At 43.1% G+C, this 25,489-nt stretch overlaps 2 protein-coding genes across 3 annotated transcripts; one reads left to right on the top strand and one right to left on the bottom strand.

Annotated features, from left to right (window-relative positions):
• The first annotated feature begins 2,833 nt into the window (after positions 1 to 2,833).
• LOC139160011 (zinc finger protein 84-like) lies at positions 2,834 to 25,489 on the top strand. 2 transcript variants are annotated; one of them, XM_070737501.1, is made up of 3 exons: positions 2,834 to 2,926; positions 8,070 to 10,028; positions 23,124 to 25,489. In XM_070737501.1, exons 2-3 carry the CDS (start codon positions 8,726 to 8,728, stop codon positions 24,701 to 24,703), a joined length of 2,883 nt encoding a protein of 960 aa, XP_070593602.1. In that variant the 5' UTR covers positions 2,834 to 2,926; positions 8,070 to 8,725; the 3' UTR covers positions 24,704 to 25,489. The 2 variants fall into 2 exon arrangements, with proteins under 2 accessions (XP_070593602.1, XP_070593601.1); XM_070737500.1 differs by lacking the exon at positions 23,124 to 25,489 and having other exon boundaries at positions 8,070 to 8,143; positions 8,357 to 10,794.
• LOC139160012 (uncharacterized protein C11orf96 homolog) lies at positions 11,290 to 11,745 on the bottom strand. Its single transcript, XM_070737502.1, has one exon. It carries the CDS (start codon positions 11,730 to 11,732, stop codon positions 11,352 to 11,354), a length of 381 nt encoding a protein of 126 aa, XP_070593603.1. The 5' UTR covers positions 11,733 to 11,745; the 3' UTR covers positions 11,290 to 11,351.

Raw genomic sequence — 25,489 nt, 5'->3', positions numbered from 1 at the left:
GATATGTTATGTAATATGTATTGAATTAGTTTAAAGACAGATAAAAAGAGATATGATATAAATTTTGTTGCAAATTGATTGGTTTTTGGCGCTAAGTCTTTTAGTTGATTTGAATTTAGTTGAAATGTTCAAAAGTAGGATATAGTTAATGGTTTGATAAAATAGTGATTTTATAATGTAAAAGTTTGATATATTTTTTGTGAAACCCATTTGTACCAATTTTCCCATATTTCATAATATTCTGAGTCTTTTTTGTTTTGTGTTTCCATTGCTGTTTTTGACATTTCGGCACACTCTATAATTTTTGTAATTACTACCAGTAATGAAGGTGTTTGGTCTCGTTTCCAAAACAGGGCGAACGTTATCCTTGCTGCTGTTAGGATTTGTAAAATAAGATATTTTTGTGGTTTACTGAAGTTTTGCCTGAATATACCTAGAAGGTAAAGCTCGGGTTTGAATGATAAGTTAATTGACATGACTTGGTCAATTAAATTTTTAATAGTTGTCCAGTATTTTTCCGCAAGTGGGCATGTCCACCATGTATGGTAATATGTTCCCGGTTTTATTTTACATGTCCAACAGGTGGGTGAAAAATTGGGGAACATTTTAGATGTTCTAATTTTTTTAATACCCTAGTTTTCTATAAAGTCTAAAACAGCTTATTTACTATATATCATCATAATAATTATCTCTGATCTGTCCCGGATGAAATATCTTTCTTTGATTATTACTAATAATCAAAATATTATTATTATTAAAAAATACAAAATCCAGCATATGATCTCGTTTGTTTTATATTATTATTGTTGTTGTTATTATTGTTGTTTGTTATTATTATTATTAATATTATTATTATCAATACAACACAGCAAATGAGATCACTATGCTGGATTTCATATTTCATCACCAGTCGGGCGCTTCCCAAGCACCTAGGACTGCGTGAAGTAGCAGCGAATTATGTGTGCCGATCCCAGTAAATAGAATAGAATAGAATAGAATTTTATTGGCCAAGTGTGATTGGACACACAAGGAATTTGTCTTGGTGCATATGCTCTCAGCGTACATGAAAGAAAAAGATACATTTGTCAAGAATCATGTGGTACAACACTTAACGATTGTCATAGGGGTCAAATAAGCAATGAAGAAACAATCAATATTAATAAAAATCTTAGGATACAAGCAACAAGTTACAGTCATACAGTCCTAAGTGGGAGGAAAAGGATGATAGGAATGATGAGAAAAACTGGTAGAATAGAAGTGCAGATTTATTAAAAAGTCTGACAGTGTTGAGGGAATTATTTGTTTAGTGGCTTTTTGCAATTGACAGATGGAGATTTTGTCAATTCTGATGGTTTTCAAATGTCCACTGAGATCCTTTGGCACTGCGCCCAGCGTGCCAAGCACCACTGGGACCACTTTCACTGGCTTATGCCAGAGTGGTAGCAGCTCGATTTTTAGATCTTCATATTTCACTAATTTCTCTAGCTGCTTCTCCTCAATTCTGTTGTCTCCTGGGATTGCGATGTCAATGATCCATACTTTCTTTTTCTACACAATCTGGATGTGTTGCGTGTTATGTTTCCAAATTTGGTCAGTCTGAAGTCGGAAGTCCCACAGTAGTTTTGCTTGCTCATTTTCGACTACTTTTTCGGGCTTATGATCCCACCAATCCCATCAATTCTGGCTTTGACAAATAAAAATAAAAAAATAAAAAAGGTTTTCCACTTAGGCAAGAAAAGCTAAATGCACATTGATAGAAGAGGTTATACCTGGCTCTAGAGCAGTAACAGTGAGAGGGACCTAGAAATAATCACATATGAGTAGGAGTGTGTTGGAACTAGCAAAAAAGTCAATGCGGTCCTAGTCTGCAGCGTCACAAAGATAGTGTCAAGATCAGATGAAGTGTTAATATTATAGTGTAAATACATGAAGTACAGTATTATACTGTATTGGTAAGACTACACTTTGCATACTGCATCCAGTTTTGGTCACCAGGATAGAAAAAAGCTATTTGGTCTGTTGAAAGACTACAGAGAAGAAGAACAAAGACATTTAAGCAAGTGGAGGGTAAAACATACAATGAAAGATTGTAGAAACTGGGTAACAGAGAGAAGCACTGGGGTGATATGACAGCAGTCTTTCAGTATTTGAAGGACTGACACAGAAAAGAGGAAGCATCCATACATATATGCAGTGAAGGGCTACCAAATTTTTTACCACCACACTGAACGTGGTTTATGCAGGATGCCCTGCATTTTCTTTCAACATCTTTCAGTGCAAATTGGGTGCTCTGGGGTGGAGATCCATTTTTGCTACCCCACTGCATAGCCCAAACCTGCATGTATGTATGTATTTATTTATTTAAATAGGTACAAGATAGCAGGTATCGTATGAACATAAAAAAAAACCCAGGTGCAGGTAAAATTGGACAATATGACAGCGATGGTAGGCACAATGGTGCTCAGACTTTTAAAAAAGGGCAGAGAAGAATAGTTTTATTGCATCCACATTTTATTATTTCAATTGGCTCAGCTGCAAAGGTTGCTAAGCAGTCTGAAAATGACTTGATATCACGAAATCGCTGAGACGATCTCGCAAATGCCATCCATAAATAAGGGACAAGCCTGTTTTTGCGCCCACCCCCCACCCCCCTATCAGATAGGAAGCATCTGTGACTGGAACGTCTACAGTGCAAGCCTGCCCCCCCCCCCCCTTCCAATCAGATAGGCAGCATCTGGGAGGGAAATTCAAGAGTACCGCAGCGGCCTCATCGGTTGATCTTAAAGGAGTTAAAACCATCGAGAACTGTATTGCTAGAAAGGATGAAAGGAGAGAAACTTCCATCTTCCGGAAAGGAACCCGACCACAGAGCGTGGTGCAGAGAGACGCCCTCGCCTCTTCCGGGGATCGAAGCGTCAGTTGGAAGGTGAGTTGAGGGCAGGTCGGAGGAGAATCCGGGAGCAACTTCGACTTTTTGGTTCCCTCCACGGCGTAGAAGCAGAGAAGCAACTAGAATTGCGGAAGAACAGTTGGAAGGGATCTTTGAGGTCATCCAGTCCAGCCCCCTTTTCCAGCAGGAGACCTTATGCATTTCAGGCACATGGCTGCCCAGTCTCTTCCTGAAAGCCTCCAGCGATGGCGCAGCCACAACATCTGCAGGAAATCCGGTTAATTGTTCTCACAGTCAGGAAATGTCTCCTTGTATCTAGGCTGCTTCTCCCCTTGATTCGCTTCCACCCATTGTTTCCATTTCTGCCTTCAGATGCTCTGGAGAAGAGGTTGAGCCCCTCCTCTTTGTGGCAGCCCCTCAGATATTGGAAGACTGCTGGCATTTCACCCCTCCTCCTCCTCCTATTCTATATAACCAATTCCTGCAACCATCTTTGTATGTTTTAACATCAAACCCCCAAATACATGTGTTGCTCTTTCATTTCTTCTCTTAGTAAATATTAAGTCCAGTATAGTTGATCCTCTAATTCTATCCTGTATCTTTTGGGTGATAAAGTTGTCATTTTTGTCAAGGTCTCCTGCTCAAGCAAGAGATTGAACTACTAGAAGATTTCCAAGGTCCCCTTCAACTCTCTTGTTCTGTTATGGACCTTTGACAACAATGGATTGTGCGTCCACTGTGTTGTTTTGATTATTTTACTGCCATGTGTAGCCAACAAGCACAGTATTTCCTATTGCTAATCCCATATAATAACCACTAAACTAATAACCACTTGAACTAAAAAGGTCCTATTGAGGACCTTTTGGGACGTTATGAATATAGAACAACAAAGTTGGAAGGGACCTTGGAGGTCTTCTAGTCCACCCCCCTGCTTAGGCAGGAAACCTACACTACTTGAGACAAATGGTTATCCAACATCTTCTTTAAAACTTCCAGTATTGGAGCATTCACAACTTCCACAAGTTGTTCCACTGATTAATTGTTCTAACTTTCAGGAAATTTCTCCTTAGTTCTAAATGGCTTCTCTCCTTGTTTAGTTTCCACCTATTGCTTCTTGTTGTACCCTCAGGTGCTTTGGAGAATAGCTTCATTCTCTCTTGTTTGTGGCAATCTCTGAAATATTGGAACATTGCTATCGTTTTTCCCACAGTCCTTCTTTTCATTTAACTAGACATATCCAGTTCCTGCAATCGTTCTTCATATGTTTTAGCCTCCAGTCCCCTATCATCTTTGTTGCTCTTCTCTATACTCTTTCCAGAATCTCAACTTCCTTTCTGCATCGTGGCGACCAACCCAAATGCAGTGTTCCAAGTGTGGCCTTACCAAGGCATTAGAAAAAAGGTATTAACACTTCATGTGATCTTGATTCTATCCCTCTGGTAATGCAGCCTAGAACTGTGTCGGCTTTTTGGCAGCTGCTGCACACTGCTGGCTCATATTTAAATGGTTGTCCACTAGGACTCCAAGATACATCTCACAATTACTAAATAGCGTCCAATGTTTATGTCTGAATTATTATAAATAGCCCCCATCCTCCTCACCTTCCGTAAAATGCTGAAGACCCACTTTTGTTGCCAGGCATGGGGATAATTACCATCTTTCCCCCTTTTATTATATTTTTGGCCTTACTGCATGATGGATTAGGTTGAATGTGTGTGACTGCATAGTTAGGGGTTTTATTATGTTATTAATGTCTTTTTAAATGGATTTATTTTTTTATTATTAGATATGTAATGTATTGTATTACTGCTATGCTGTGAGCCGCCCCAAGTCTTCGGAGAGGGGCGGCATACAAATCTAATAAACTATAAACTTACCCCGCACCAAGCAAGAGCACTTCAGCAGGGCTGCAGACAACAGCACAGCCAGAAGGGTGAAATGCCCACACAATGGTGGAATGGATTGACACCTGAATTAATAGAGGCAGATAATTCCTACACGTGGCAGCACTAGCAGCAGACACAGGCACGGTGGGGGGAGGGTAGACGATCCTAATACACCATATGGCCTTGTGTCTGATAGCAGCAACCTGAACAAGACCTGAGCTCCAGGCCTGGCAGAGTGCAAACTACATTTGCCAATTCCTGTACTGGCCATGGTTTGGGCGCCATCGTTACTGTTTCTCTGAACCACTGTTTCTCTGAACCACTGGTACGCCCAAACTGGTCCTAACCAGGAGTATTTAACCCCTGGATGTGCTTAGCTTGGAAGCGCATAACAGACGCGAGAAACCAGGCAGCAAAGGGTACAATTCTTAACAAGCGAGGGTTACAGAATTAATTCCTAACCATGGCAAAATAGCACAAGCAGTTCTTGACAGAAACAAATAGAAAAGGTTAGATTGATTAGTGTCAAAATGACCCTTCAATATGAGCTAGCAGTGTACCTGGAAGTGAATGCAGTCCTAGTCTGCAGCAGGAGAGGGATGGTATCAAGATCACATGAAACATTAGTACAGTGATGCCTCGTCTTAGGAACTTAATTCATTCCGTGACCAGGTTCGTAAGTAGAAAAGTTTGTAAGATGAAGTAATTTTCCCCATAGGAATCAATGTAAAAGCAAATAATGCGTGCAACCCATCCCAAAAGTCACCTCTTTTACCTTGCCCCGCTGGGAATCCCTGCCTCCGGACTTCCATTGCCAGCCAAGGCGCCCGTTCTTGCATTGCTGGGATAGAAACATAGAAACATAGAAGTCTGACGGCAGAAAAAGACCTCATGGTCCCTGTTATTCTGCCCTTATACTATTTTCTGTATTTTATCTTAGGATGGATATATGTTTATCCCAGGCATGTTTAAATTCAGTTACTGTGGATTTATCAACCAAGTCTGCTGGAAGTTTGTTCCAAGGATTTACTACTCTTTCAGTAAAATAATATTTTCTCATGTTGCTTCTGATCTTTCCCCCAACTAACTTCAGATTGTGTCCCCTTGTTCTTGTGTTCACTTTCCTATTAAAAACACTTCCCTCCTGGACCTTATTTAACCCTTTGACATATTTAAATGTTTCAATCATGTCCCCCCTTTTCCTTCTGTCCTCCAGAATACACAGATTGAGTTCATTAAGTCTTTCCTGATACGTTTTATGCTTAAGACCTTCCCCCGTTCTTGTAGCCCATCTTTGGACACGTTCAATTTTGTCAATATCTTTTTGTAGGTGAGGTCTCCAGAACTGAACACAGTGTTCCAAATGTGGTCTCACCAGCAGTCTATATAGCGGGATCGCTGCCGAAGCACTGGGATTTCCCTGAGACTGCCCTCGCTGGGAAACCCCACCTCCGGACTTCCGTTGCCAGCCGAAGCGCCCATTCTTGCATTGCTGGCATTTCCCTGAGCTTCCCCTCGCTGTGATTCAAAGCAGTGATGGCGAAAATGAAGGGAATCCCGGTGAGGGGAGCCTCAGGCGAATCCCAGCAATGCAAGAGTGGGAGCGTCGGCTGGCAACGGAAGTCCGGAGGCAGGGATTCCCAGTGAGGGGGGGATCTCAGGGAAATCCCAGCGCTTCGGCTGGCAACAGAAGTCCAGAGGCAGGGCATCCTAGCGGTGGCGGCTTGGGTTCGTAAGGTGAAAATAGTTCGGAAGAAGAGGCAAAAAAAATCTTAAACACCGGGTTCGTATCACGAAATGTTCGTATGAAGAGGTGTTGGTAAGATGAGGTATCACTGTACTCTGTTATACTCTATTGCAGGAGTCTCAAACTCAATTTTCCCGGGCGCCGCTAGTGGTAGAGTCTGGGTGGGGCTGGGCCGCATCAGGCTTTCCACAAGAAAAGCTTACAAAAACATTTCAATGTTATTAAATGTCTTTATTTTTTTCATCTCATTTTGTGTTAAAAAATAAAAATAAATTCATAAATTCATAAGAAAAAAAATTAATCAATCAGTAATAAATAAATAAAATGAAAATGATGATGATGATGATGATAATAATAATAATAATAATAGAAACATAGAAGACTGACGGCAGAAAAAGATCTCATGGTCCATCTAGTCTGCCCTTATACTATTTCCGGTATTTTATCTTACAATGGATATATGTTTATCCCAGGCATGTTTAAAGAATAGAATAGAATAGAATAGAATTTTTATTGGCCAAGTGTGATTGGACACACAAGGAATTTGTCTTGGTACATATGCTCTCAACGTACATAAAATAAAATATACATTTGTCAAGAATCATGTGGTACAACACTTAATGATTGTCATAGGGGTCAAATAATCAATGAAGAAGCAATATTAATAAAAATCTTAGGGTATACGCAACAAGTTACAGTCATACAGTCAACATGGGAGGAAATGGGTGATAGGAATGATGAGAAAAGCTAGTAGAATAGAAGTGCAGATTTAGTAGAAAGTCTGACAGTGTTGAGGGAATTATTTGTTTAGTAGAGTGATGGCGTTCGGGAAAAAACTGTTCTTGTGTCTAGTTGTCTTGGTGTGCAGTGCTCTGTAGCGACGTTTTGAGGGTAGGAGTTGAAACAATTTGTGTCCAGGATGTGAGGGGTCAGTAAATATTTTCCTCACCCTCTTTTTGACTCGTGCAGTATACAGGTCCTCAATGGAAGGCAGATTGGCAGCAATTGTTTTTTCTGCAATTCTGATTATCCTCTGAAGTCTGTGTCGGTCCTGTTGGGTTGCAGCACCAAACCAGACAGTTATAGAGGTGCAGTTACTATGGATTTACCAACCACTTCTGCTGGAAGTTTGTTCCAAGGATCTACTACTCTCAATATTTCATAATAATAATAATAATAATAATGATAATACAGCAGATATAGAAGACTGTGTCTTGCTTCTCGACCACCCCACACTGCTCTCTCAATAAAAGATGGCAGAGCTGAGTATTTGTGAGACTCGTACCACTGCTAGAGCTGCCGCGTGGAACAGGACTCCGTAGTGTTTGTGCAGCAGCACTGCTGTGAGATTCAACATAACAGCACAGCTGCGAATGGCGGGACCCCAGCTGTGCTGGTATGATGAAACTGACGGCCTTGCAAAGTCCTGCTCCATGAGGCAGTGCTGGCAGGACACGTAATGTATATAGTTTTCTTTTTCTTTTTTGACATCTTGTGCAATCATTTTATAAGCAATTAAAGTTACTCTTTTCTTTTAATTCTATAGACAAAGAAGATGGCAGTAAGAGCACTCCAGACAACTGAGAATAACAAGGAAGGTTAAAAAAAAACCCCCATCAAGTAAGAAAACCAAATATTTTTCATTTCCTTCAGAAAACTCCAAAATTCTCCTCCTTCCTCAGCAGCTGATCAAGAAGAGATTTCAATCTGAAAATATTGAAACACGAGGATATTTTATTTTATGCACGCTGAGAGCATATGCACCAAGACAAATTCCTTGTGTGTCCAATCACACTTGGCCAATAAAATTCTATTCTATTCTATACATTACAGGTAATCCTCAATTTACAACTGTTCATTAAGTAACTGTTCGGAGTTACAGCAACACTGAAAAAAATGACCTATGACCAATGACTATTGCAGCTTTCACATGGTCAACTGATTTATATTTGAATGCTTTGGTCAGCTAACTGACATTTCAAATCACAACTGAGTATGCCCGAAATGATCCACATTGAAGAGAGCCAATACTAATGTGGCCAAAGGACTCACATAGGAGAGAGGCCCTACAACATCTCCCTATATACTGAGCATGGCGACTTGGTGATACATTAGAAAACTCACACCAGGGAGTAATCCTTTTAATATTCTGATTGTGGGAAAAGTTTTGGTTTGAACTCTGACCTCATGATACACTAGACAATGTACGCAAAAAAGAAATCATATGATTGTTCTGATCGTGGGAAATATTTCACTTCAAATTACCTCCTGATGCACCAGAGAACACATACAGGAGAGAAACCGTATGAGTGTCCAGTTTGTGGGAAAGGTTTCAGTCGCAATTCCAACTTGGTGGCACATCAGAGTATTCACACAGGAGAGAAACCCTTTGAATGTCCTGATTGTGGAAAAGGCTTCAGTCAAAATTTCAACCTGGTAAGACATCAGAGGACTCACACAGGAGAGAAATATTTTGAATGTCCTGACTGTTGGAAATGTTTCACTGAAAAGTCCAACCTGGTACTTCACCAGAAGACTCACACAGGAGAGAAACCCTTTGAATGTCCTGATTGTGGAAAAAGATTCAGTCACAATTCCAGCCTATTGAGACACCAAAGGACTCACACAGGAGAGAAACCATATGAGTGTTCTGTTTGTGGAAAAGGCTTCAGTCAAAATTTCGACCTGGTAAAACATCAGAGGACTCACACAGGAGAGAAACCCTTTGATTGTCCTGATTGTGGAAAAAGTTTCGCTCGCAATTCCCATCTGTTGGATCACCAGTGGACTCACACAGGAGAGAAACCTTTTGAATGTCCTTATTGTGGAAAAGGTTTCAGTAACAATTCTAACTTGGTAATCCATCAGAGAACTCACACAGGAGAGAAACCATTTCAATGTAGTTTTTGTGGGAAAAGTTTCACTGAGAATTCCAGCCTTGTGAAACACCAGAGGACTCACACAGGAGAGAAACCCTTTGAATGTCCTGTTTGTGGGAAAAGTTTCAGTCAGAATTCCAGCCTTGTGAGACACCAGAGGACTCACACAGGAGAGAAACCCTTTGAATGTCCTGATTGTGGGAAAAGTTTCAGTGAGAATTCCAGCCTTGTGAAACATCAGAGGGATCACACAAGAGAGAAACCATTTCAATGTAGTTTTTGTGGGAAAAGTTTCAGTTACAATTCAAAACTGGTGAGCCACCAGAGGACTCACACAGGAGAAAATCTGTTTGAGTGTCCAGTTTGTGGGGAAGGTTTTACTGCCCATTCAAACCTATTGAGACACCAGAGGACTCACACAGGAGAGAAACCCTTTGAATGTCCTGATTGTGGGAAATCCTTCAGTCAAAAATCCCACTTGGTGGTACATCAGATTATTCACACAGGAGAGAAACCCTTTGAATGTCCCGATTGTGGAAAAGGCTTCAATCACAATTCCAACCTGATAAAACATCAGAGGACTCACACAGGAGAGAAACCCTTTGATTGTCCTGATTGTGGAAAAAGTTTCAGTCACAATTCCAAGCTGGTAACACATCAGACGACTCACACAAAATGAAATTCTTTGAGTAACTGTTAAAGGTTTTGCATCTCATTTGGAAACCAGGGACTCAGAGTAAGGGGGAAGAATTGTGATGTACACACAGCAAGTTGCTTGAAGTCCAGTGTAAGGTTTCCACAGTCTGTGTTGATTAGAGGAGCCATGCCATCTGCTGGTTTTGGTCCACTCTGCTTCATTAAGTCCAGAGTCAACACAGCCGTCTACCAGGAGATTTTGGAGCCCTTCATGTTTCCTTCTGCATGCGAGCTTTATGGGGATGCTGACTTCAATTTTCCAGCAGGGCGTGGCACCTGATCACACTGCCAAAAGCACCAAAACTTGGTTTAATGACTGTGGGATTACTGTGCTTGATTGGCAGCAAACCGGAACCCTATAGAGACTCCATGGGGCATTACCAAGAGAAAGAGGAGAGACATGAGGCCGAACAATGCAGAAGAGCTAAAAGCCGCTATTGAAGCATCCAGCTCTTCCATAACATCTCAGCAGTGCCACAGGCTGGTAGCTTCTGTGCCACCCTGCATTGAAGAAGTAATTGCTGCAAAAGGGACCCAAACTAAGTACTGAGTATGCATGCTTCTAGTTTTCAGAGGTCCAATATTGTTCTATTTATACTCCTTGTATTATTGATCGCGTGTAATATTCTAATTTTTGGAGATGGGGATTTGGGGTTTTCATGACCTGTACCCCATAATACCACAATTATGACAAAACATGGCTTGAACTGTCTTGCCTTGCATGTAATGCGTCTCTCTCATATACAGTAGTACCTCGACTTATGAATTTTATTGGTGCGGAAAGGAGGCTCGTAAGTCGAAAAGCTCGTATGACGAAACATTGTTTCCCATAGGAATCAATGGAAAAGCGATTAATGCGTGCGTCCCTCCGGAGGAGCCCCATCCCGGACGGAGCGGCCTGAGGAATGCTTGACGGACTTTTGAATGGAATGGAGCCTTTCGGGCTGGTTACTTCAGCAGCACAAAGCTTGTCTTCTCCAGGATTTACCCCGAAAAAAGAGATGGGTTGTTGAAAGTTCAAGGAGCAAAATTAACTGCCCTCACCCTGCCTCGAGCCTCATCTCAAAGAAGGCAAAAGCGCGCGCGCGGCGCCTCCAACAAGCCTCGAAGGATTTGGGGTAGCTGATGCCGTTACATCAAGTCCTCCACCGCCCCCGACTCGGCCCTCTGAAGAGGCGGGATCCATCCGCTTCTTCCCCTCCCGCGGCGGGTGAGGCGCGCCCGAACCCAGCCGGGGCGCAGCTCCCGCCTCTTCAGAGGGCCGAGTCGGAGTCGGAGGAGTCCAGGCTGTTCCTCAGGCGGCTGCAGCTGCTCAGCTTCTTCTCCTTCTTTAAGCTGAGGTTCTGGGTGCTGCGGCGGAGGCACTCGAGGGACTGCAGGAACGACTTTTTGGCTTTCTCCTCCTCCATGGGGGAGACGCCTTCCTCCTCCACTTCTTGGATCTCGTCGAAGGTCACCGGCTGCGTTTTGAAGCGGGACTGGCGGGGTCTGCGCAACTTGCCTTTGGCCAGCTTGGCGGGCTGGATGGGCTGAGGGAATTCCTCGGCCATGCACAAGAAGTGCGGCATCACCGCCTGGTAGCTCGGGCAGATGCCCATTAATTCGGTGGGCTTGGCGGCGGTGGCGGCTGCCATCCTGCTGCCTTCGGTCCCCTCTTCCGCGCAGGGTCGAGGAGCGAAACTCCCGCTCGGGTTGGGCACCGGCCGAGGGACGCACACGGGGCGGTGGAGGACTTGATGTAATGGCAGCAGCTGCCCCGAATCCTCCGAGGCTTGTTGGAGGCGCCGCGCGCGCGCTTTTGCCTTCTTTGAGATGAGGCTCGAGGCAGGGTGAGGGCAGTTAATTTTGCTCCTTGAACGTTCAACAACCCATCTCTTTTTTCGGGGTAAATCCCGGAGAAGACAAGCTTTGTGCTGCTGAAGTAACCAGCCCGAAAGGCTCCATTCCATTCAAAAGTCCGTCAAGCATTCCTCAGGCCGCTCCGTCCGGGATGGGGCTCCTTCGGAGGGACGCACGGGGGCTCCTTCGGAGCCCCTCTGGCGGTTGTCCGGGCGGGTGAAGGTGGCTGGGCCGCTGACAGGGACAGGCGGTGAGCGCTCGTATCCCGAATTTGGGCTCGTAAGTAGAACAAAAATATCTCTCCCCTCCTAGCTCGCATCTCGAAATGCTCGTATATAGAGCAGCTCGTATGTCGAGGTTCCACTGTATTATGTTTTACCTTTTAAGTTGCATTACTGAAATAAATGAACTTTTGCATGATATTCTAATTTTTAGTGTTTCACGTTTATACTACTGTATTTTTCAGACTGTAAGACACACATTTATTATCTCACAAAAAATCGGCGTGAAAATGTCTATGCGTCTTAAACTGAATATTGCCAAAATCCTGCCTATCCACCAGCTGGGTTTTTTTGGCCTCAGCAGGCCCTGGGTTTTTTGATGCCTCTTTCCTTGTGCCTTTTTCACAGCTTTTTCAGCCCATTTTAAAGGCTTTTTTTTGGGCTCATTTTTGAGGCTTTTTTAAAAAACCCTCAAGAATGGCCCGAAAAAAGCCTCAAAAACGGCTTGAAAAAGCCTCAAAAACGGCTTGAAAAAGCCTCAAAAACGGCTTGTCTTCCAGATTATGAGTGCCTCTTCTGACCCAACTTCCTGTTAAAAGATCACAGCTCAAACAGTGTCCTTACAAACCTCCTTTTAATAATAATGGCAGGTAATTGTCTTACTTACTCGTCGTCCTAAGTTCAAATAAAAGATAAACCAGTCTTTTCTGTGGAACTGGACGACAGAAGGAAAAGGGGGGACATGATCAAAACATTTAAATATGTCAAAGGGTTAAATAAGGTCCAGGAGGGAAGTGTTTTTAATAGGAAAGTGAACACAAGAACAAGGGGACACAATCTGAATTTAGTTGGGGGAAATATCAAAAGCAACGTGAGAAAATATTATTTCACTGAAAGAGTAGTAGATCCTTGGAACAAACTTCCGGCAGACGTGATTGGTAAATCCACAGTAACTGAATTTAAACATGCCTGGGATAAACATATCCATCCTAAGATAAAATACAGAAAATAGTATAAGGGCAGAGTAGATGGACCGTGAGGTATTTTTCTGCCGTCAGACTTCTATATCTCTATGTTTCTAACAGTCTGTAATATTCCAAGGAAGTCTGGCAAAAAGTCTTTCAAATAACAGCAGATAATTCCCAGGAAGCTTGCTCTTCTTTGGCAAACAGCCCAGGAACAATTTGCAGGCAAACCTGACGATTTCAAGCATTGAGACCAGGCTCCTCCAATTCTTCTTCACTCATGTCAGCCTCTGGCTGAATCCCTGCCTCTGGCACCAAGACTTTTTCAGATTCCAGGACTGGCCCAGGTTCCTCCACAGGTTCCTCAGTGTCGACTCTGTTGCCAGCTGCACAGGCCACTGGTGAACCACAACAATGCCATAATTCCCCAGCCACCAAGTTAGTAGTCATCGAGATACAACTGGTATTGTCATGCAACTCTGGGCTACATATCTGCGTTATGAAAAGAACTGTTATTTTGATTGTGCCTAAGGTTCATTCCTGGGCCATGCAGTGGATTTGTGGAAGAAGCTGCCATTTTTGCCACGGCTGTCTCTGTGTCAATATGGTGGCTGCTTCTGGGACAAAGTGTTCTGTTTTGCTACCTTAGGCCAGTCCATGTATCCCTGGGACAAATGTCACTGGTGCCAACATTTTGCTGCAGCTACCAAAACAAGCCAGTCCTAGGCTGTATGAACAGAGGAACAATGTCAAGACTACAGTAAGATATAATTCAGGGGTCCCCAAACTTTTTACACAGGGTGCCAGTTCGCCCCAGGTTCCTCAGGCCAGATCTGCCACTTCCCTACTTGCAGCCCAGCCAGGCGGCCGTAGAAAGTGCAATAATCTCTGCACTTTCTACGGCCGCCTGGCTGGGCTGCCCAGAGGGAGTAGCAGCTCCCACCAGAGGAACCTGCAGCGATGGCTACTGGGGGGGGGGAGGAAAGGAAGCCGCGGCCACCCTCCACTGATGGACGGGTGCCAACAATTTCGGTTGTGGCCTCTCCGCCCCCATCTCCCTGCCAGCCTACCTGGCGTGGAGAGGAGAAGCTCGGCAACAGCATTCGTGGTGGGCGGCCGCGGCTCTTTCACCCACCGCCGTCGCCTCCAGACAAACCGGCAGCAGTCGCCGCAAGTTCCTCGGGTGGGATTTATCACTTCCGGTAGCCCAGCCAGGCGGCCGTAGAAATTGCAATAATCTCTACACTTTCTACGGCCGCCTGGCTGGGCTGCCCAGAGGGAGTGGCAGCTCCCACCTGAGGAACCTGCGGTGATGGCTGCCAGCGGTAGAAAGAAAGGGAGCCGCGGCCGCCCCCGCCCACTGCGGATGGGCGGGTGCCGAACCTCTTGGTTGTGGCCTCTCTGCCCCCATCCCCTGCCAGCCCACAAGGGGATGGGGAGTGCGCGCACACGCGCAACATTCAGAATAAGAAAAACCTTTGCCATTCAAAAAAAAAAATGTACCCAGCCAACTCCAACGCCCAGCTCCATGTAAAACCTTGGGCGCTGCCGCGTGCCGGATAAATGGCGTCACTGGGCCACGTGTGTCCCGCGGGCCGTAGTTTAGGAACCGCTGATATAATTGGTTGAAAAGGTGCTGGTGACACCACACTAAATACTGTGTCCATTTCTATTTTTTAAAAAAATATTTTTATTAGTTTTTTTTTAAATGTATGACAGAACAAGACAAACAACATTTAATATGTAAAGGAGCTACAATTGCTCCACTAAGTAAAGAAGTCTTCTTAATACAGAAGAAAAAAAAACTAATTCTAGTTTAGATCAATACAGTTTAGATCTGTCCCAAATGAAATATCTTTGTTTGATTATTACTAATAAAACTTTAAAAAATCATTTTGTTTAAGAACAATAAACAATTGTGTCTTTCCCCCAAAATTATAAACCTCTGTTGTCGATCTGTTTTCCCAAAAGAGTCCAGTGTTGAGGGGACTTTTAAGAAGTGGCTGTGCTCCATGTGGCAGCTTCTTGGGAAGAGCTCAGGCTCACAAAAGGATTAATTTCTGTGTGCTCACAATCCCAAACTCCTCCATCAGTCTCAGAGGAACGGGACCTCCCAGTACAGATTGTTTTTCCTCCACGATTCTTCACATCCTTCTGGGTAATCCACCAGCTGGTTACGACAATTATTTTCTCCCTGTGATGCTTCTAGCAAATGACTGTCTATGCCTTTTTTTAAAAACTGGGTATAATAAAGGTAACATTTGTCTTGTGTAGTAACCATTCAAGATTATGATGGTAGTAATAATAATAATAATAATAACAACAACAACAACAACAACAATAGTAGTAGTAGTAATAATAACAGTAATAATAACAATAAAATAATAATAATACAAAATCCAGCATAGTGATCTCGTTTGCTGTGTTGTATTGATGATGATAACAATAATACAATTGCAAAAGGCCGTTTTACTGGGATTGGCATACATAATTTGCCGCTAAATCATGCAGTCCTAGGTGCCTGGGAAGCACATGATTGGTGATGAAATACGAAAGCCACCATAGTGATCTTATTTGCTGGGTTGTATTGATGATGATGATGATAACAACAACAAAAAAACAACAACGCAGCAAACGAGATCACTATTCATATTTCATCACCAGTCGGGCGCTTCCCAAGCACCTAGGACTGTATGACGTAGCAGCGAATTATGTGTGCCAATCCCAGTAAAGCGGCCTTTTTCAATTGATAGATGGAGAATTTGTCAATTCCAATGGTTTTCAAATATCCATTCAGATCCTTTGGCACTGTGCCCAGCATGCCAAGGGCCACTGGGGCCACTTTCACTGGCTTATGCCAGAGTCATTGCAGCTTGATTTTTAGATCTTCGTATTTCACTAATTTCTCCAGCTGCTTCTCCTCAATTCTGTTGTCTCCTGGGATTGCGATGTCGATGATCCATACTTTCTTTTTCTCCACAATCAGGATGTCTTGTGTGTTATGTTTCAAAATTTGGTTAGTCTGAAGTCGGAAGTCCCACAGTAGTTTTGCTTGCTCGTTTTCGATCACTTTTTCGGGCTTATGATCCCACCGATCCCATCAATTTTGGCTTTGACAAATAAAAATTAAAAAAATTAAAAGGTCTCCCACTTAGGCAAGAAAAGCTAAATGCACATCGATAGAAGAGGTTGTACCTGGCTCTAGAGCAGTAACAGGAGTGTGTTGGAACTAGCAAAAAAGTCAATGCAGTCCTAGTCTACAGCGTCACAGAGATAGTGTCAAGAACAGATTAAGTCTTAATATTATACTGTAAATACATGAAGTATTATACTTTGCATACTGCATCCAGTTTTGGTCACCAGGATAGAAAAAAGCTATTTAGTCTGTTGAAAGACTACAGAGAAGAAAAACAAAGACATTTAAGTGAGTGGAGGGTAAAACCTACAATGAAGGATTGTAGGAATTGGGTAATAGAGAGAAGCACTGGGGTTATATGATAGCAGTCTTTCAGTATTTGAAGGATTGACACAGAAAAGAGGAAGCATATAAACATATATGCAGTGAAGAGCTACCAAAGTTTTTCCTACTACACTGGACGTGGCTTATGCAGGATGCCCTGCATTTTCTTTCAACATCTTTCAGTGCAAATTGGGTGCTCTGGGGTGGAGCTCCATTTTTGCTACCCCACTGCATAGCCCACCCCTCCATGTATGTATTTATTTAAACATGTACAAGATAGCAGGTATCCTATGAACATTAAAACAAAACAAAGTAGGTACAGGTAAAATTGGACAATAGGACAGGGACGGTAGGCACAATGATGCACATACTTTTAAAAAAAGGGCAGAGGATAATAATTTTATTGTATCCACATTTTACTATTTCAATTGGCTCAGCTGCAAAGATAGGTTGCTAAGCAGTCTGAAAATGACTTGATAGCATGTAATCGGTGAGACAATCTCGCAAATGCCATCCGTAGAGAAGGGACAAGCCTGTGTCCCCCCCCCCCCCTCCCCGCCCTCCGCCCCCCCCCCCCCCCCATCAGCTAGGCAGTATCTGTGACTGGAACGTATATAGTATAGTAGCGGCCTCTCTGGTTCACCTTAAAGGGGTTAAAACCATCGACTACTGCTTTGCTAGAAAGGATGGAAGGAGAAAACGTCCATATTCCGGAAAAGGACCCGACCAGAGAGCGTGGTGCAGAGAGGCGCCCTCGCCTCTTCCGGGGATCGAAGCGTCAGCTGGAAGGTGAGTTGAGGGCAGGTCGGAGGAGAATCCCGGAGCAACTCCGGCTGTTTGGTTCCCTCCACGGCGTGGAAGCAGAGAAGCAGCTAGAATTGCGGAATGACAGTTGGAAGGGATCTTTGAGGTAATCCAGTCCAGCCCCCTTTTCCAGCAGGAAACATTATGCATTTCAGGCACATGGCTGCCCAGTCTCTTCCTGAAAGCCTCCAGCGATGGAGCAGCCACAACATCTGCAGGAAAACCGGTTAATTGTTCTCACAGTCAGGAAATGTCTCCTTGTTTCTAGGTTGCTTCTCCCCTTGATTCGTTTCCGTCCATTGTTTCCTGTTCTGCCTTCAGTGGCTCTGCAGAAGAGGTTGAGCCCCTCCTCTTTGTGGCAGCCTTTCAAATAGTGGAAGACTGATGGCATTTCATCCATCCTCCTCCTTCTATTCTATATAATCAATTCCTGCAACCATTTTTGTATGTTTTAACATCAAAACCCCAAATACATTGGTTGCTCTTTCATTTCTTCTCTTAGTAAGTATTAAGTCCGGTATAGCTGACCCTCTAATTCAATCCTGTATCTTTTGGGTGATAAAGTTGTCATTTTTGTCAGGGTCTCCTGCTCAAGCAAGAGATTGAACTACTAGAAGATTTCCAAGGTCCCCTTCAACTCTCTTGTTCTGTTATGGACCTTTGACAATAATGGATTGTTCTGCCACTGTGTTATTTTGATTATTTTACTGCCATGTGTAGCCAACAAGTCCGGTATTTCCTATTGCTAATCCCATATAATAACCACTAAACTAATAACCACTTGAACTAAAAAGGTCCTATTGAGGACCTTTTGGGACTTTATGAATATAGAACAACAAAGTTGGAAGGGACCTTGGAGGTCTTCTAGTCCACCCCCCTGCTTAGGCAGGAAACCTACACTACTTGAGACAAATGGTTATCCAACATCTTCTTTAAAACTTCTAGTATTGGAGCATTCAAGACTTCCACAAGTTGTTCCACTGATTAATTGTTCTAACTTTCAGGAAATTTCTCCTTAGTTCTAAATGGCTTCTCTCCTTGTTTAGTTTCCACCTATTGCTTCTTGTTGTACCCTCAGATGCTTTGGAGAATAGCTTCATTCTCTCTTGTTTGTGGCAATCTCTGAAATATTGGAACATTGCTATCGTTTTCCCCACAGTCTTTCTTTTCATTTAACTAGACATATCCAGTTCCTGCAATCGTTCTTCATATGTTTTAGCCTCCAGTCCCCTATCATCTTTGTTGCTCTTCTCTATACTCTTTCCAGAATCTCAACTTCCTTTCTGCATTGTGGCGACCAACCCAAATGCAGTGTTCCAAGTGTGGCCTTACCAAGGCATTAGAAAAAAGGTATTAACACTTCACGTGATCTTGATTCTATCCCTCTGGTAATGCAGCCTAGAACTGTGTCGGCTTTTTGGCAGCTGCTGCACACTGCTGGCTCATATTTAAATGGTTGTCCACTAGGACTCCAAGATACATCTCACAATTACCAAATAGCGTCCAATGTTTATGTCTGAATTATTATGAATAGTCCCCATCCTCCTCACCTTCCGTAAAATGCTGAAGACCCACTTTTGTTGCCAGGCATGGGGATAATTACCATCTTTCCCCCTTTTATTATATTTTTGGCCTTACTGCATGATAGATGAGGTTGAATGTGTGTGACTGCACAGTTAGGGGCTTTATTATGTTATTAATGTCTTTTTAAATGGATTTAATTTTTTGTTATTAGATTTGTAATGTATTGTATTACTGCTATGCTGTGAGCCGCCCCGAGTCTTCGGAGAGGGGTGGCATACAAATCTAATAAACTATAAACTATAAACTTACCCTGCACCAAGCAGGAGCATTTCAGCAGGGCAGCTGACAACAGCACAGCCAGAAGGGTGAAATGCCCACACGATGGTGGAATGGATTCACACCTGAATTAATAGAGGCAGATAATTCCTACACGTGACAAAATTAGCAGCAGACACAGGCACAGTGGGGGGAGGGTAGACGATCCTAATACACCATATGGCCTTGTGTCTGATAGCAGCAGCCTGAACAAGACCTGAGCTCCAGGCCTGGCAGAGTGCAATCTGCGTTTGCCAATTCCTGTACTGCCCATGGTTCGGGTGCAAGCCAGCCAGCCATCGTTACTGTTTCTCTGAACCACTGGCAACCATCACTACCAGTACGCCCAAACTGGTCCTCACCAGGAGTATTTCACCCCTGGATGTGCCTAGCTTTGAAGCGCATAACAGAAGCGATAAACCAGGCAGCAAAGGGTACAAGTCTTAAAAAGCGAGGGTTACAGAATTAATTCCTAACCATAGCAAAATAGCACAAAGCAGTTATTGACAGAAACAAATATAAATGGTTAGATGGATTAGTGTCAAAATGACCCTTCAACATGAGCTAGCAGTGCGCTGTAATTACCTGGAAGTGAATGCAGTCCTAGTCTGCAGCAGCAGAGGGATGGTATCAAGATCACATGAAGCATTAGTACAGTGATACCTCATCTTACGAACTTAATTCATTCCGTGACCAGGAAGAAAAGTTTGTAAGATGAAGTAATTTTCCCCATAGGAATCAATGTAAAAGCAAATAATGCATGCAACCCATCCCAAACGTCACCTCTTTTGCCTAGCGCCACTGGGAATCCCTGCCTCCAGACTTCCCTTGCCAGCCATTGCTGGGATTTCCCTGAGACTGCCCTCACTGGAAAACCCCACTTCCGGACTTCCGTTGCCAGCCAAGGTGCCCATTCTTGCATTGCTGGGAAAGAAACATAGAAACATAGAAGTCTGACGGCAGAAAAAGACCTCATGGTCCCTCTTATTCTGCCCTTATACTATTTTCTGTATTTTATCTTAGGATGGATATATGTTTATCCCAGGCATGTTTAAATTCAGTTACTGTGGATTTATCAACCACGTCTGCTGGAAGTTTGTTCCAAGGATCTACTACTTTTTCAGTAAAATAATATTTTCTCACGTTGCTTTTGATCTTTCCCCCAACTAACTTCAGATTGTGTCCCCTTGTTCTTGTGTTCACTTTCCTATTAAAAACACTTCCCTCCTGGACCTTATTTAACCCTTTGACATATTTAAATGTTTCTATCATGTCCCCCCTTTTCCTTCTGTCCTCCAGACTATACAGATTGAGTTCATTAAGTCTTTCCTGATACGTTTTATGCTTAAGACCTTCCACCATTCTTGTAGCCCGTCTTTGGACCCATTCAATTTTGTCAATATCTTTTTGTAGGTGGGGTCTCCAGAACTGAACACAGTGTTCCAAATGTGGTCCCACCAGCACTCTATATAGCGGGATCGCTGCCGAAGCGCTGGGATTTCCCTGAGACTGCCCTCGCTAGGAAACCCCACCTCTGGACTTCTGTTGCCAGCCGAAGCGCTGTGATTCAAAGCAGTTACGGCAAAAATGAAGGGAATCCCAGTGAGGGGAGCCTCAGGGGAATCCCAGCAACGCAAGAATGGGCACTTTGGCTGGCAACGGAAATCCGGAGGCAGGGATTCCCAGTGAGGGGGGGATCTCAGGGAAATCCCAGCGCTTCGGCTGGCAACGGACGTCCGGAGGCAGGGCATCCCAGCGGTGGCGGCTCGGGTTCGTAAGGTGAAAATAGTTCGGAAGAAGAGGCAAAAAAATCTTAAACACCGGGTTCGTATCACGAAATATTCATATGAAGAGGCGTTAGTAAGATGAGGTATCACTGTACTGTGTTATACTCTATTGCAGGAGTCTCAAACTCAATTTTCCCGGGGGGCGCTACTGGTAGAGTCTCGGTGGGGCTCGGCCGCATCAGGTTTTCCACAAGAAAAGCTTACAAAAACATTCCAATGTTATTAAATGTCTTTATTTTTTTTCATCTTATTCTGTGTTAAAAAATAAAGATAAATTAACAAATTCATAAGAAAAAAATTAATCAATCAGTAATAAATAAATAAATAAAACAAAAATGATGATAATAATTCAATTCAATTTATTAGATTTGTATGCCGCCCCTCTCCAAAGACTCGGGGGGGCTCACAACAAGGGACTGCCTTCTGCTGCACGAATCCCAGCGACCAGTTAGGTCCCACAGAGTGGATCTTCTCCGGGTCCCGTCAACTAAACAATGTCGTTTGGCGGGACCCAGGGGAAGAGCCTTCTCTATGGCAGCCCCGGCCCTCTGGAACCAACTCCCCCCAAAGATTAGAATTGCCCCCACCCTCCTTGCCTTTCGTAAGCTACTTAAAACCCACCTCTGCCGTGAGGCATGGGGGAATTGAGATCCTCTTTCCCCCTAGGCCTTTACAATTCTATGCATGGTATGTATGTATGTATGTATGTATGTATGTATGTATGTATGTTTTTTATATTAATGGGTTTTTAATCATTTTTAGTATTGAATTACTATTGTGCACTGTTTTATTGTTGCTGTTAGCCGCCCCGAGTCTCCGGAGAGGGGCGGCATCCAAATCCAAATGTAAATCCAAATGCAAATGTAAATCCAAATGCAAATAAATAAATAGATAGATAGATAGATAGATAGATAGATAGATAGATAGATAAATAAATAAATATATTCCAGCGAAAACAAATCTAATATTAAATAGCACATAATAATAATAATAATAATAATAACAACAACAATAACAATACAGCAGATATAGAAGACTGTGTCTTGCTTCTCGTCCACCCCACACTGCCCTCTCAATATAAGATGGCAGAAATGAGTCTTGGTGAGATTCATACCACTGCTAGAGCTGCCTCGTGGAACAGGACTCCGGAGGGTTTGTGCAGCAGCACTACTGTGAGATTCCACATAACAGCACAGCTGCGAATGGCGGGACCCCAGCTGTGCTGGTATGATGAAACTTGACGGTAGTGCTGCAGTTTGTGCTTCCAATGGCGAAACAAGCCTTGCTAAGTCCTGCTCCATGAGGCAGTGCTGGCGGGACACTTAATGTATATGGTTTTCTTTTTCTTTTTTGACATCTTCTGCAATCATTTTATAAACAATTAAAGTTACTCTTTCCTTTTAATTCTATAGACAAAGAAGACGGCAGTAAGAGCACTCCAGACAACTGAGAATAACAAGCAACGTTAAAAAGGAAAGCCATTCAAGCCAGAAAACAAAATATTTTTCATTCCTTCAGAAAACTCCAAAATTCTCCTCCTTCCCCAGCAGATGATCAAGAAGAAATTGCAATCTGAAAAGAATAGAGTATTCGGAACACAAGGATACATGACAGGTAATCCTCAACTTACAACAGTTCATTAAGTAACTGTTCGGAGTTACAGCAACACTGAAAAAAATGACCTATGACCAATGACTATTGCAGCTTTCACATGGTCACGTGATTTATATTTGAATGCTTTGGTCAGCTAACTGACATTTCAAATCACAACTGAGTATGCCCGAAATGATCCACATTGAAGAGAGCCAATACTAATGTGGCCAAAGGACTCACATAGGAGAGAGGCCCTACAACATCTCCCTATATACTGAGCATGGCAACTTGGTGATACATTAGAAAACTCACACCAGGGAGTAATCCTTTTAATATTCTGATTGTGGGAAAAGTTTTGGTTTGAACTCTGACCTCATGATACACTAGACAATGTACGCAAAAAAGAAATCATATGATTGTTCTGATCGTGGGAAATATTTCACTTCAAATTACCTCCTGATGCACCAGAGAACACATACAGGAGAGAAACCATATGAGTGTCCAGTTTGTGGGAAAGGTTTCAGTTGCAATTCCAATTTGGTAAGACATCAGAGTATTCACACAGGAGAGAAACCCTTTGAATGTCCTGATTGTGGAAAAGGTTTCAGTCAAAATTTCAACCTGGTAAGACATCAGAGGACTCATGCAGAAGAGAAATTCTTTGAATGTCCTGACTGTGGGAAATGTTTCACTGAAAAGTCCAACCTGGTACTTCACCAGAAGACACACACAGGAGAGAAACCTTTTGAATGTCCTGATTGTGGGAAACGTTTCAGTCAAAATTCTCACCTGGTGGTACATCAGAGGATTCACGCAGGAGAGAAACCCTTTGAATGTCCTGATTGTGGAAAAAGATTCAGTCACAATTCCAGCCTGGTGAGACATCAGAGGACTCACACAGGAGAGAAATTATTTGAATGTCCTGTTTGTGGGGAAAGTTTCACTGCCAATTCCAGCCTATTGAGACACCAAAGGACTCACACAGGAGAGAAACCCTTTGAATGTCCTGATTGTGGAAAAAGTTTCGGTCGCAATTCCCAGTTGGTATTACACCAGAGTAATCATACAGGAGAGAAACCCTTTGAATGTCCTGATTGTGGAAAAGGTTTCAGTAATAATTCTAACCTGGTAATCCATCAGAGGACTCACACAGGAGAGAAACTCTTTGAATGTCCTGATTGTGGAAAAAGTTTCAGTCTATATTCCAACCTGGTAAGACATATGAGGACGCACACAGGAGAGAAACTCTTTGAATGTCCAGTCTGTGGGAAACGTTTCAGTGAGAAGTCTAACCTGGTACATCACCAGAGGACTCACACAGGAGAGAAACGCTTTGAATGCCCTGATTGTGGGAAAAGATTCAGTCGCAATTCTCACCTGGTGGTACACCAGAGAACTCACACAGGAGAGAAACCCTTTGAATGTAGTTTTTGTGGGAAAAGTTTCACTGAGAGTTCCAGCCTTGTAAAACACCAGAGGAGTCACACAGGAGAGAAACCCTTTGAATGTCCTGATTGTGGGAAAAGTTTCACTGAGAATTCCAGCCTTGTGAGACATCAGAGGACTCACACAGGACATAAACCCTTTGAATGTCCTGATTGTGGGAAAAGTTTCACTGAGAATTCCAGCCTTGTGAAACATCAGAGGACTCACACAGCAGAGAAACCATTTCAGTGTAGTTTTTGTGGGAAATGTTTCAGTCACAATTCAAAACTAGTGTGCCACCAGAGGACTCACACAGGAGAAAATATGTTTGAGTGTCCGGTTTGTGGGGAAGGTTTTACTGCCCATTCCAACCTATTGAGACACCAGAGGACTCACACAGGAGAGAAACCCTTTGAATGTCCTGATTGTGGGAAATCCTTCAGTCAAAAATCCCACTTGGTGGCACATCAGATTATTCACACAGGAGAGAAACCCTTTGAATGTCCCGATTGTGGAAAAGGCTTCAATCACAATTCCAACCTGGTAAGACATCAGACGACTCACACAGGAGAGAAACCCTTTGAATGTCCTGATTGTGGAAAAAGTTTCAGTCACAATTCCAACCTGGTAACACATCAGACGACTCACACAAAACGGAAATTCTTTGAGTGACTGTTAAAGGTTTTGCATCTTATTTGGAAACCAGGGACTCAGAGTGTGGGGGAAGAGTGGTGATGTTGCTTGAAGTCCAGTGTGAAGTTTCCACAGTCTGTGTTGATTAGGGGAGCCATGCCGTCTCCTGGTTTTGGTCCACTCTGCTTCATTAAGTCCAGGGTCAACACAGCCGTCTACCAGGAGATTTTGGAGCCCTTCATGTTTCCTTCTGTAGACAAGCTTTATAGGGATGCTGACTTCAATTTTTCAGCAGGACTTGGCACCTGCTCCCACTGCCAAAAGCTCCAAAACCTGGTTTAATGACTGTGGGATTACTGTGCTTGATTGGCAGCAAACCCGAACCCTATAGAGATTCCATGGGGCATTACCAAGAGAAAGGAGAGACATGAGACCGAACAATGCAGAAGAGCTAAAAACCGCTATTGAAGCATCCAGCTCTTCCATAACATCTCAGCAGCATGACAAGCTGGTAGCTTCCATGCCACCCTGCATTGAAGAAGTAATTGCTGCAAAAGAGACCCAAACTAAGTACTGAGTATGCATGCTTCTAGTTTTCAGAGGTCTGATATTGTTCTATTTATACTCCATGTATTATTGATGGCGTGTAATATTCTAATTTTTGGAGATGGGGATTTGGGGTTTTCGTGAGCTGTACCCCATAATACCACAATGATGAAAAAACACGGCTTGAACTGTCTTGCCTTGCATGTAATGAGTCTCTCTCATATATTATGTTTTACCTTTTAAGTTGCATTACTGAAATAAATGAACTTTTGCAGGATA

The sequence above is a fragment of the Erythrolamprus reginae genome, chromosome 2 (genome assembly GCF_031021105.1).
Source record: "Erythrolamprus reginae isolate rEryReg1 chromosome 2, rEryReg1.hap1, whole genome shotgun sequence".
In the NCBI taxonomy this organism is placed as follows: domain Eukaryota; kingdom Metazoa; phylum Chordata; class Lepidosauria; order Squamata; family Dipsadidae; genus Erythrolamprus; species Erythrolamprus reginae.
Note: the sequence above shows the minus strand (reverse complement) of the source record. Positions and strands in the feature narration are given on the sequence as shown.